The 13,186-nt window shown below is 40.9% G+C and overlaps 1 protein-coding gene across 4 annotated transcripts in view; it reads left to right on the forward strand.

Moving 5' to 3' along the window:
* OSBPL5 (oxysterol binding protein like 5) overlaps positions 1-13,186 on the forward strand; it is a 133,312-nt gene that overhangs the window by 86,594 nt on the left and 33,532 nt on the right. For all 4 annotated transcript variants that reach the window (XM_035540080.2, XM_050711267.1, XM_035540081.2 and 1 more), the window contains 4 exons: positions 1,567-1,647; positions 2,318-2,419; positions 3,999-4,202; positions 9,656-9,740. In XM_035540080.2, coding sequence (XP_035395973.2) covers positions 1,567-1,647; positions 2,318-2,419; positions 3,999-4,202; positions 9,656-9,740 — 472 coding nt within the window. The remainder of the gene's footprint in view (positions 1-1,566; positions 1,648-2,317; positions 2,420-3,998; positions 4,203-9,655; positions 9,741-13,186) is intronic.

Here is a 13,186-nt window from a genome sequence, read left to right on the forward strand (position 1 = left end):
TCTGTGTGCCTTCTTAGAGTTTTCATGTCTTTATTCTTAAGGGTTACATGTTTTGGTTTTAGTGCAAGACTACTATAAGGGTGTAAGAACAAGTAACAGGTTCTTTAGTGACCCTGGCTCTGCTGCACGTTGCACTTGCTGGCCCTAATTTCCAAGCTTGCATCATCCAGAAAGAGTTTTGCTCTAGAGATTCTCAGTTGGGAATACACCTTCATCTCCTACTTTTGCTTCTGCCACAGTCTCCAAAGCATCACTGATGGTCTGTTTGCTGCGATACGGTGAAGCATCTGCATGTTTTTATCTAAGTCATCTGCGTGTTTTCATCTAAGTCATGTGTAAAGGACTGATCCAGCTACCATTAAATGCATCCCTGCTGACACTGATGTTCGGCATGGTTCATGGCTATAGTAGCTGGAGAGGTTTCTGTGTCACTGGGAGGGAAAAAGAAAAGTGGGTCTCTCTAAACTGAAGGCACTGTCATACGATTACATCAACTCATGACATACAGGAGAGAGAGTTTGACAGCCCACTGGGTTTGTTTCACATCATAGCAGTAAATTTGTAAATGGAAACTATATTTGTTACATTTTATACTTACTACAGCTCCTTTTTGTGTCATACTCATTAAATCAAGTCGGCCAAGGACTGAACTTTTTCATAAAACCGTTGTGCAAAAGAAGTAGAGACAGTGTCTGACCCCAAACGTGAAAGGCTGGAAGGAAAAGAAGTACAGAGAGAGAAAGTAACTTCCCCAAGGTCACCTAAGAAGGTAGCAGAGACCAGCCCAGACCATAATTCTAATGCCACTAACCCTCCCCAGGTTTGGACAAGTGCCTATCCAAGTGTAGGGGTTGTAGTTGTGAGGCGGGTTCCAGAGAGTTGCACTCGCTAAGTGTACATTGGTTTGGGAAGAGTAATATTGTGACCATGTGTAACAAAGTAAAACATTTTTTCAGCCCATCAGCACAAACATGAGATCACTCTTCAGCCTCTGAAAATGAATTTAAACAGCACTGACAGTATCAAACATGATTTGAAGTGACTATATATTTTGTGCCTGGCTTCTCTAGGCCAAGATGATGATGATTTTCTGTATTGTCTGTAACATGATTAGGTCATTTCTTGCCCACTATGTTCCTGAACATTTCAGCCAGGACAATGTCATTACCAATATCAAGTCTAGTTCTGAAGGATCTCTACCAGCTTTTATATATTTTTTATTCCAGTAATTGAAATGATTTAAGATTTGAAAAGACATGAGTAGTTTTCAAAGTTAGGAATAAGAATAGGGGGATTGTTTTGTTTTTAACAAAAATTAATGTCAACTTGGGAGAAATACGAAAAATATGGGGAATTTTCCAACTAACTATGAGCACATAAAAAGGAAATTCAGAGCACACTGCAGTTATGTCATTTCTGAGCCTATCTAATCTAGTGTACTTCTGCTGAAGCCTGCAGCCCGCTCTTTCATGGATTCCTGGAAGATATAAACAACCCTTCATTAGAGCTTAGCTTGAACATCTTCGTGTTAACACATTCCTATTTCCTCTCTCCCTCTTTTTTTAGATCGAATATAAGCTTTGCAATGGGTCTGACAAAGAGTGCGTGTCTCCCACGGCCAAATCCACTAAGAAGGAAACACTGAAGGTATGTGCAAAGCAGCCAAGTCAGCATCAGCTGACTTTCACTTACAAAACAAGTAGTACCTTTCAAACAAACTGTTGGGAACTGCTCTGAGTCATTTCCCAAGACCCAGAAAAGCCTCTGACTCTTCTAAGAGTCATTATAGGCCAAGGGCATTAGTGGGCTTTATATACAGGATTAGATTATATATTGCAAGCAGATCAGTGTAATTATTTTGCTCTGTTCATATGCTCCAGAGCCATAAGGCACCTCAAGAAGACTGTAATGCTTCATTGGCCTTGTTGGGAGGAGTATGCCTAGGCAATCTGAGTAAATTATTGCTTGAACGCTTGCTTTGTCTCCCAAACCAAAAGTGTAAATAATCTGGTTTGGATGAAATTAGATTTAACATTAATTCTCTTTAATTTGAGGGGTGGGAAGGACTCATTAGTCAGCCTCTTTCCATTCCCCCCAAAGAAAAGCAAACTTAAATTATGTTTATTGGAACTTCAGAAGCAAAGAAAGTATCTGCTCTCTTGTTATGTTTTTGTTTCTCTGTGTGCTCATTTCTGGGGAGCCCGTGCTGGGTCAAGTTCTAGCGGTGCTATACATAGCTGTCCTTAATGCATTATGTTCTTTCCTCCCCCAAAGAGGCCATGATTACAGCTGCTATATTTTCTCTGTTCTGAACCAGGTACAAAAAAAAAACTACAGACAGGAGAAGAAAAGAGCTACCAAACAACTCTTCAGTGCTCTAAAGGATCCCAGTGTAGTGATCACAGCAGACTGGCTGAAGGTATTTAATACAGACCATTGATTCTGAGACTCTAGACAAAAATAAGTGAGAAATACTTGCTGAGTCTAGCACCGAGTGAAGGAAGACAGACTAAATTTGAGTCGATGTTGCTGTAAAGCTTGAACTACATTTGGGGAATGTTTACTTTTCATCTTAACCTAAATGAGTCTGTCTGTTTCACGTCCTTAAGTATGAACAAGGTCTCAAAAACTGCATAGTACAAAAGGAAGTGATGATATTTCTTTCTTTCCTCCTCTGAAAGAGTCTGTTGACCTCTTCCTGTAGATATGTTTTTGTACTGAGGAGGGAATAGACAGAGTAATAGCCTGGAAATGGGCAGATACAGCTTGTTCTATTGACAGTTGGATTTTATATTGCCACAGTGCAGAACGAAACATATTGGACCTGATGACAACTGTAATTTCTCCTTGTGCAAGGACTCAACTAGTGACAGCTTCTCATTGAAGTCCTGAAACTTTGTATGTGGCAAAGTACATGTGGATTGACATTGCAAGAGACTATCTTCGATCAGTGTTTTTCTCCTCATTTAGGGGCATCTAGTCTGGTTTGACTGGTCATGAATTGGTTGCCCCTTTTATAATGGCAAAACTTTATCTCCAAACATCTTCAAACAAACAGCTCTTTAAGAAATAAAGTAAATTAAGGATTTAATGAAAAAATACAATTGTATTTGTCCAGTGTGAAAAACCTCTCACATTATTCTATCGTCAGAAGCCAGATAAGTGAGATGTGTATCAATTATTTGAGAAAATAGATTGGCAACAAAATGTTTCAAGTCATGTTCAGTGTTGATGACAGATAAATCCTGTTTTTTGTAATACAAAATACTTGCTGCATAGTTGTGGATGGAAATATCTAGCTCAGAAACAAATTATGCTGGCCCACAAAAACAGTACAGCAACATAAGACTTGAGGTTCAGCCTATATATGTTGGAGATGAGAAGACCTTAGGCAAAACCTAACCTTACTGAGAAACTTCTCACTACTAAAGCTGTTACCTTTAATACATTCTATCAGATTTAATGTCTTCTATACAAGAGAGAATATGCATTGAGCTTGACAGAGAAGTAAACCAGCTGGAGAAGGTTTACTTCTCTGTCAAGTACCCCATTTAAGAAATGGGGTATTTGTCAAAACCCATTAATAGCTCTGTTCTGCTGAACATTATTAAAATGACTCTGAAGTCCAGTTAGATGAGCTATAATATATTTCTATGCAGTATCCTAATTCACATGTCCTCCGTGATTATTAACAAATCACTCTTACATCGGCCAGCAGTGCTGGTTGCCTAAAAAAATTAAGCAAGCTGCAAACACCAAGCCAGAAATAAGAATATGAAGACTAGACTGATAGCCAGATTTGTGTGGTCTGGGATTTTGGTATGAGATCCCCAAGACTGTTTAGACAATGCAGTGTATCCTTGTGTAAGGAAGTGTATCTCAGTGCAGCTGTGGGAGAAATGGGTACTGGAAATACTGAATAAATACTGAATAAATGTTGGTTTTGTTTTAAGGAACAACATAAGGGTAACATTTTTTCTTTCCCTTCCTCCCTCCAGATTCGTGGGACTCTGAAGAGTTGGACCAAGCTGTGGTGTGTTCTGAAACCGGGAGTGCTGCTGATTTATAAGACGCCAAAGATCGGACAGTGGGTTGGGACAATCTTGCTCCATTCTTGTGAGCTGATCGAGAGACCCTCCAAAAAGGATGGCTTCTGTTTTAAACTTTTTCATCCTTTGGATCAGTCAATCTGGGCTGTAAAGGTAACAACCCTGATGAGCTGAACAAGCTCTTCTTGGTCACCAAAGTGTCTGAGCACTAGCTAGATTTATCTAGCGTTGTCGGTATGTAGATTCTCAGTTATTTGGTTGCTGTTAGTGATGGTGAATTGGCTGTGTAAAAAGATGATGCTGAAGCCTAGTTGTGGTATGACATCAAAGGAACACAGTGCATTATGGTTATACATATGTATCATTCTTGATATATAGGTGTATGCGTAAACTGAGGGAAGGGGGAATGCATTAGTGCAGAAGCTGTATCAAGCCATGGCCTAGATCTTTAAAAATAGATGAGGAACAGACCCAACTAAATGACTTTCCAGAGACAAGGATGTACAGCACTGCTTTGCACAACACTGGAAAAGGGCTGGCAAAGTGACAAAAAAAAAAGGATGAATGATATGACCACAATGTCTTTTTTTTTTTTTCCCCTGATGTCTGAGGTTTGGGTTTTTTAGTGATGGACTTGGAACTTGGTGGACTGCTCAAGCCCTGACTGTTACACAGAAGTGTGACTTTGGATGCATTGTCGTAGTTTTCTCTTCTTTGAAATGGAAGTAGGAAGACTTTCTCTCCTTCGAGTCCTTCTTCTTCAGGCTGTTGTTACTCAGAGGCTGTATGTACATAAGCTCCAGCAGTGGCCTCTGGATCTCCCTGTAACATAGATGATTAGTAGTTTCTCACCCTTCTTGAAGTAACTCCCTGCTAGTTATGAAAAGCTGGATTTCTTTTTCTTCTTCCCTTTAAGATTAGGCAGAAAGCAAAAAAAGAAAACAAAATATGAATGCCTGTGAGCAAAGAGGAAGACCCCAGTACTTCCTCGGAAGCAGAGAGCAACATCTGTTGGATACCCTGAAGTGACAGAACTCAACTTATATTGAGCTCTTTTTTCCCCTTTAAAATATTGACTCAGCAAAATTGTTGAAGACAGATTCTCTAAGAGACATCACCAGTGCAAACAAGGTTTACAAGGTACTGCTTTGCTGCAAGGTGGTCAGCAAAGTCTGCTTGGAAAGATTCATGCAAGAGTGATGACAGAATTTGTCTTTGGCGTCGGAAGGTCTAACAAAATGGAGGGGAATTCCTGTGGGAACAGATTGAGAAACCTCACTCCTGCTTATCCCTCCAATTAATTAAACAGTTTTAAACACAGCTATACAATCAGTATAAAAAGTCTTGCAATTTTTAATAGGGTAAGAGGAGAGAATTAAAATGAACTTCAACAACCAGAGGTAAGAGCTGCTCTTTTCATTCAGCTCTAATCTGTGCCCAGATGCATTGTTTTAGCTTTATATCCCAAAGGTTTTATTGCAACCTTGCTTCTTATTCAGCTTTCAGAGTTTTGTTGCTTGTTTTATTCAGAGCACACACTCAAGAAGGCTGTCAATCTTTTGCTGTCCATCAACAAAAATATTCCCTGTGAAATGACAGGTCAACTGAATTCTTCTGAAAAGCACAGTCAGGAGAGGTAGGGAAAAAGCAGAATCAAAAGCAGTCAGGTAGTGAAAAATAGTGTCACTGCCAGATTTGAAGTGTCGTGTTATGCCAGTATGACCTTCCCTTGGTATAAACCATCCAAAAGAAAGAGCAGTTTTTATCAATATGTATATGTATTTGTGTGGATATGTGTATCTAATTCTTGTGTCTCTTGAGAAAAGTATATGACAGAAATAAGAATTAATATATTAAATATGAAAGGAATGTATCTCTGAAAATGTTTCTGTACTATAGGAAGTCCTGAGAGATTTGAGTTTTAGGTCAGAGTAATATTCTAAGTCACCTGAGATAGATGTTTAGAAAGCTATGTTCAAGCTGCATAGTAAGATATTTCCTGAAACCTGAGTTCAGCTGGGATTGTTGTGTGACAGATGCTTCCAGCCACAAGGTGAACACTAAAATATACATCAAGAAAAAATCCACCAGAACTGCCTGATGTCAAAGAAGTTGTCTGCACTCTGACAGCACTTTAAGGCTGAAGCTGCTAAAAATACTGTTTTGTTTTATGTCATTTCACGGCCTTCTTTTAAAGCAACTGGAGCAGAATTGACTAATCTAAATTGGTTATGTGTAACTGTGCAAAGAAAGACTATTTCTCATGAAATATAGATTAGCCTGAGCTTAGACAAGAAGCCCAAGTTACTGTCCATCATGATAGAAATGAGATCTGGCTAAACAACTTTCACTTCCGGCTAAAATGGCTTGTGAAATTTTCAAGGGTTTTCCACAGTACAGTTGATGGTCTGGTTTTGACTCTCACTAATGGACTTCCAGCTACTTCAAGGTAACGAGCACCTTTGTACATGTTATCCTGGGTGGTCTGCAGGTGTTTGGATCTAACTGGGGGTTTCAGCCCTGGGCCAGATATCTGGACTGAGCACTGCCCTAGGCATTTACAGTCATGCTAGCCAATTAAATTCGATTTGCAGTTATTTAACTTCAGCTAGAGCAGGATGAAATTTTGGGGTGCCTTTCATGTGGTAGGTAGGCAAGACTATTGCTTATAGTTGACATTTAAATATATGAACCAAGGAACTTTTTTTCTTATAAAGCTTTCTGGTTTCTAGAGGCAGGGGGATGCCAACCTAGGAATTAGTGTGTGGGTGCAGGCATCTGTCCTCTTTCTTCGCAGAGGCAATGTATGGCTATCAACAGGCAGGTTTTGCCCGGCAGTCCCAAATAAATATCCTAGAATAGTTTGTATTTCCCTTTGAGCTTGCTTGGGAGCTAGCTGAACAGCATGGTGTGGGAAGGCTTTTATTGACTACATCTTGTTCTGGTGTGTATTTAAGTTGGTAAATTAGTTGGGATCAGACCCGCTGAATCTGGAAATATATATAACTTTAATTTTGTTGATTTTAAGAGCTTTGAGTCATTCCTTTAAAGAAAGAAGTTCTAGTAATGGACTTGTGCTACTTCTTTTACAGTCGTTTGTTCTCCTCCATACTATAACAGTTACTTTTATCTTTATTCTTGCAGTTATCCATAGCACTGTTAATGAAAGGGACTCCTCCCCATTTTAAGCTTTGTTTTATGACTCTCCAAGATGAGCTGTCTTGCTGTGCTGTAACGGCAAGTCCACTCCAGTGTTCAAAGCCTGAACACCCGCTGTTTGTCAGTGCCTTTGAGACTCAAATCAAATGTATAAACAGGAATGGTCTGAAGATGACCCTTTTTTAGCTTTACCGTCTAGAGTCTGAGCTGAGCTCCAGGTCCCCATATAGCAGGGATAACATTCACATTTAGTGAGAGACAGTCATTGTCATGAAGGTTTAGAGTCTAAACTCAAAACAGGCACAAAGCTCAAAGGCTGGGAGACAGAAAGCATCATTATCTCCTCTGTGCAGATACAGAACCTCATTTACTTTGTGGAGATGTTGACTTTATTTTTATGGCCTTCTCTCCTTTCTTCTTCTCCTTTTCTTTCTGTGGGAAACAGCCCCTCCATGTATGAGCATGCCTTACCGTGAAATATGTTTCCTTGATAAAACGACTTAGCTGCTCCTTGTATTTATCCACATGCCTAAATGTCTGTTAAAACCTTGTGCTACCCCATCCTTTCATGACAACCCATCCCACCCCCAGGCTTTTTTTTAATATTGGTTTGTTGTATCTGTACCATTTGGTTGTGGGGGTTTTCCTCCAACAAAACAAATATCTTGCTCCGCACTGAAAACACAACTAATGGTGTTACCAACAGTTCTTGAATGTCCTGTTCAGCTGCAAGCTAGTGAAAGGAAGAATGCCATCGGGAATGCTGCCTGATTGCATTAATGTCACTGATAATGCTGTTCTGCTCTGGATCACTAATCAAATCCCAGCTTTGCTGGTCCTGACTATTAAGCCTTCAAACAGTCTTAATTTTGTGAACCCTGAGCCTCTTGTGGGAGAGAGGAGCAGAGAAATAAGTGAATAACAAGGATCCCAATTTCTCCTGGCAGCAGAAGAACCCTGTGGATATAGAGACAAGAAGCTAGACTGGAGACTGTTGTCTTCTCAGCACTACAGCTTTGTGACATAGACTCAGATACAATTTGATGTGTGTCATATGCTTTCGCTCTTCACCCTTTCCAAGTTTTGGCTTCCTGGGTGGAACTCGAAAACAGAAATCCAGATGAAACCACCATTTAACTACTAGACACTTGTATACAGGAGCAATTTTCAGTAGCAGTCACAGTTTCACTGCTTTCACTATTGCTGGGAAGAAGTCTTCTCAAGGAGCAGGATGGGATACCGTAAAGGGACATGCAAGGGAGGAGAGCCATACTCAAACTGCAGACATTTCCCTACAGATTTTAAGTATTGTGTGTGGTATTCTCTAGAAACTAAAGTAAATGTGTAGTTGAGAACTTCTGGAGAAAACCACTTGTTCCACCCTGCAGTTAGGTTAGTGGACATGTGGGTATCGGTGATGTTTTCTGCTCTGTATGTGTTTCTGAAATGTCGACATATTTGATCCGCTTTCATGTTGTGTCTTACAAGGCGAGGAAGAGAAGGAACTGGAGGAGGGTGGGTGACTTCGGAAATGCAAGGGACTCTCTTATTTCAAGCATATTGTGACTTAAAGCACGTACAATGGAGACTGTGAAGCTGTGCACACTGGGCAGAGGAAAAGCTCCTTCTTCACAGCTGCTGGAGCTCAAGAAGAGAAAACAGGGAGGAGATCAAGGCATGTGGTTCTGCTCAAATAAGTGCCTAATTCAAGATGTACTCTGTCTCCCTGTGAATCATTTCTGGAGAGTCAAGCTGAAGGGATTCTGGTGGGATGTTTACAAGACACTATAATCTTTTTTGCTACAGCTCCTAAACTAAAGGCAACAAACAAGCGAAGCCTGGTTTTGTTCCCAGTTTCTCTGAAGCAGCTGTCGCCCCAGGCACCCCAGTGTAAAGGTTCTCAAAGTGTCTAGATGTAGAAGTGAAGGGCTGCAACCCAGAAACATGTATCTGTGATGGGAAACCTTTGGTCCCCAGCCTGTGGTTTTCCCTGCCTTCTCCTTTCCTGCAGTGGGGCCTGCTCCCCACAGACAAGGTTTTGGATGGAGTTTCCCCTTCCCTCCCTCCCTCCCTCCCTCCCTCCCTCCCTCCCTCCCTCCCTTCCTTCCTTCCTTCCTTCCTTCCTTCCTTCCGCTAATGGCAAATATTTGACTGTCTTTGTCCCAAGCTACAGGAATGAAATTTCTCCATTTCTGAGGATGTGAATAAACAGGGTAATTTGGGAGCTGAGCAAGGGTTAGGCTAAGCCCAATTAACATCAGAGCTCATTGCTGCTTTGGAGCAGCAATGTCATGATTACTAATGAATCTCTCTAAATTACTCCATCTGCTCCTTCCTTTATTTTGACTATCACAAACATACACACTCTGCCCAGGAAGGGTAGAAAGACATTGAACGGCCACTGCGTCTTCAGTGACTTATTTCTTTTTGTCTGTGTTCATTTCCAGGGCCCGAAAGGAGAAAACGTTGGTTCAATCACCCAGCCTCTTCCCAGCAGCTACTTGATTTTCAGAGCAGCCTCTGAATCAGATGGTAAGTTTTAGTCTTCCTTTGCTTTCTCCAGTAACCAGTGTGAATATTTAGTGTGGACTTCAAGACTGCAGAAGAAAGTAGGTTGATGCAAAAAAAATATGACACATAAAGGAACAAGTAACAGCTCACCCAGTTCGAGATGATGCCCATTAGCGTGGCTCAGAATAGGTCGGGCAGGCTATAGGCAAATTTCATATTCCTCACTGAAAAGCCACCTTTCTGGACATGTGTGTGGAAGGATCTAGGCTTGTAGATGAGGGAAAAAACACTAAGTCAGTAAATACTAGAGGATGAAAGGATTTCATCCTGAAATTAGGATGAGAGGGGGCTTATATCTTTCTTCAGTTTAGCAGAGAATTTAGTGGGTTTTCTGCCTAAGCTTTAGACTAGGTAGGGACCTGCTGGAGGAAAAAGGCATAGCCATACTGAACAACTGTTGATAGATGCCTCTCAACCACCAGAATTCTGTAAATTTGCCGTACTGGGGCTAATGCTGTAGCAGGCCCAGACAGACCCTGGTGACTCCTCCTGTAATATACAGTTCTGGGAATTCAGAAAATTATGGAAGGGAAATTCAGGTCAATAGATAACAAGCATGCCAGCTTGCTATGTGAAATCTCTCTAAATGACTTTAGCAGACCTAAAATATCAGTGATTTGTAAGTAGATAAGAAGATTAAAATAATGTTTTCATTTCATTTGACCTTCAGACTACTGTAATTTTCTTTTGCCATAGCAAATTAACCCAGACTGTTGTTTTATGGATGTTTTTCACCTATCACACCGGGGTGCCCAAGTAGCCCACGTGCTCATTCAGGTTTCATCTAGACTGACTTTAGGGACACGACAATTGTTTATGGAGCACAGCGGGCTTTAGAAGGAAAATGCTGCTGGTAAGTTTCATAAATTCCTAAAGGCTGGAAATGGGACTTTGAAGACGCCAAATGCAGCTTTAACATGGCACTTAGAACAGGGGGAAAGCTGCTTCCATTGCAGGCTTGGCATGCTGTTCTTCCTGCGGCTGTGTAAAGAGAGCTGTTCACAGTGAGATAGACCATCTCGACAGTGAAAGCTGCTTGCAGCTGCCAATACAGTGAAATGATATAAGTGGAACTTGTATAGAGCTGTAGAAGCACATTTATTTCTTTTTTACACTTTTGCAGCTTATGGAACAGCGCAGATTATTTGTGTAAAGGCATGCAGGATTTTACATGGCTCCAAATATCACCTGTCTTGAGAGGATTAGATTGATACAATAGTCTCTTGGGGAAAAAAAATGCCTTTGAGGCAGAGCTGATCAATTACAGGCATTTCAAACCCTGGTTAGACAGACAGCCTGCCGAACAGATATATAGAAGAGTTCTACAGGGTTCTTAGGCAACTGAGTAACTTCATTAACTGTCTGACAATCCAGATTTTCTAAATTACTATTTGTTTAGAGATTGATGTAACTCGCCTTTCCATTAACTTAATTAGAAAATGCACAAAGAGAGCAATGTAGACATTGCATGCATTCAAGAAAAATTGCTGTCTGATAATGTCATTTTCTTGTGGCATTTTAACTGTCTTCTAAATGAAAACTTTAATTCTGGGGGAAACCTAATGATTAAATGTTAAAGCCAGCCTGGCAAAGAGACTTGTGGCTGAACTTCTAATCTTTCTTTTTATGATGAGTGTCATAGAGCAGTTATGTGGAGTAGAAAAGCTTTAGATTTGTTCTAACTACCCTCAGCCATGAAGCTCCCAAGCTAGCTATAGTTCCCAAGAGATCATCAGAGGTAAGATTTTTCTGTCTGTGATCTCTCCAACTGGGTCATACACTGTAATGCTGGAAAAGCACAAAAGGGACCATGTCTGGCACATGAGCGTTTTCAATATTTAAAGGCCTGTGGGAAGCTTTCTGCCCAGTGAATTATTATGTCAGTGGTATCATAAGAGCTTAAAATAGTGACTTAGTGGAACTTATTTTTAAAGCTAAGATATTGGCCAAGATTCTTGGGAAGCAGACGGAGACCAGGCAGGTCAAAGTAGAATCGCTTTTTCATTTACTTTGCTGCTTCTCTACAGTAGGGTTGTATAGTTAGATGGAAAGCTACCATGATCAGAGGAAGAAGGGACTGAGAAGCCTCTCAGTCAAATATCACAAATCTGTTTGTGGGTAGTAGCTGGGACCTTTGGTTAAGGATGAAACAGTATATGTTGTGAACAGCACTAACAATGCCCTAGATCCATCTGCAGAGATTTGGAACAGGCACATTATGGCTTAGTAGATTCTGAGAATTAATCCAAGGAGGTGACCGTGACAGCTGACATGGGAAGCTTTGGGATCTATCCGTTTGGCTATGAACTTCACAAAAAAAATTTGTGATGTAACATTGCACCAGAAATATTAGCATGAAACATGGTGTAACTTTCAGCTGAATTAGAGTATTTGAGTTCACAGCTGAGGTCAGTGAGCTGTGAGAAGTGTCTGTACCTTCTGCAATAAGGGAAGGATGAGAGTCTGCAGAGAATAGTGGAGAAGAACTCCCAAACCCAAGAGCCGTCCTAGCATGGTTACTGTGCTACGCTGCTTTTGTTCACTAGCTGGGCTCCATGGGAGCAGTTCGGGGTTCTTGGCTCCACTGAGCAGTGTAGACATGCTGACAAGTAGCCAAACACATGGGTGTCACTCTCTGAGATCAGTGACTTGGAAATGGTACACACATCAGTAGGTAGTGTAAAACATAGGCAGGCAAGGACACAAAGAATAGAAACTGTTGCGTTTGAAGAAGTCTGTATAAAATGCAGCAATTTAAGGTTTGTACTTGTAATTAATGCAAATTGATTTTAAGCCCAGGAGACACTACTGAAATGATTGTAGACTAGTATTTGGTTTACCTGTTGTGAACGGGCATCTTGAGGAGGGTGTGCTTGAGTTTATTTCATTTCTTAGTGTGCTGGACACTGTAGAGGATGCAGTTATGGTCAAGAGAGACAGGAGATGAAGATGAAACAAGCTAAGCAAGCTGACATAAATGGGGCAGGCAGAATCTGTTCCCTTGCAGAATGTTAGCCTGTATTTGTAGTATGTTCACATCTCCCCCGTAGATGCGGTGTTGTGTGAATCTACAGCGTCTCTGAGGAGATGTCCTGGCCACGTTCATTTTAACGCAGTCTCCCATGTTAATAGTGGAAAATGAACCACAGAGCATTTGGTGGATTTAACAGTAATTCATGGAGGCCTCCAACTTGCTGGGGAATATTGAGTTACAGCATATGTTAGATGTACAGTTCTGCTATCCAGGCAACTATATCATGATCAGCAGCTACATGGCCTACTTTTTCTCTCAGCATTTCAGAATCCCTTTTTTCCCCTCTGCTGTACCATCTGTGACAGACTGTTGGTAGGATTTAAGGTCCTGACTTCTGGACAGCCTGCAGAACCACTGCCAAGATATAGTAAAT

The sequence above is a fragment of the Cygnus atratus genome, chromosome 5 (assembly GCF_013377495.2).
Source record: "Cygnus atratus isolate AKBS03 ecotype Queensland, Australia chromosome 5, CAtr_DNAZoo_HiC_assembly, whole genome shotgun sequence".
Taxonomy (NCBI): domain Eukaryota; kingdom Metazoa; phylum Chordata; class Aves; order Anseriformes; family Anatidae; genus Cygnus; species Cygnus atratus.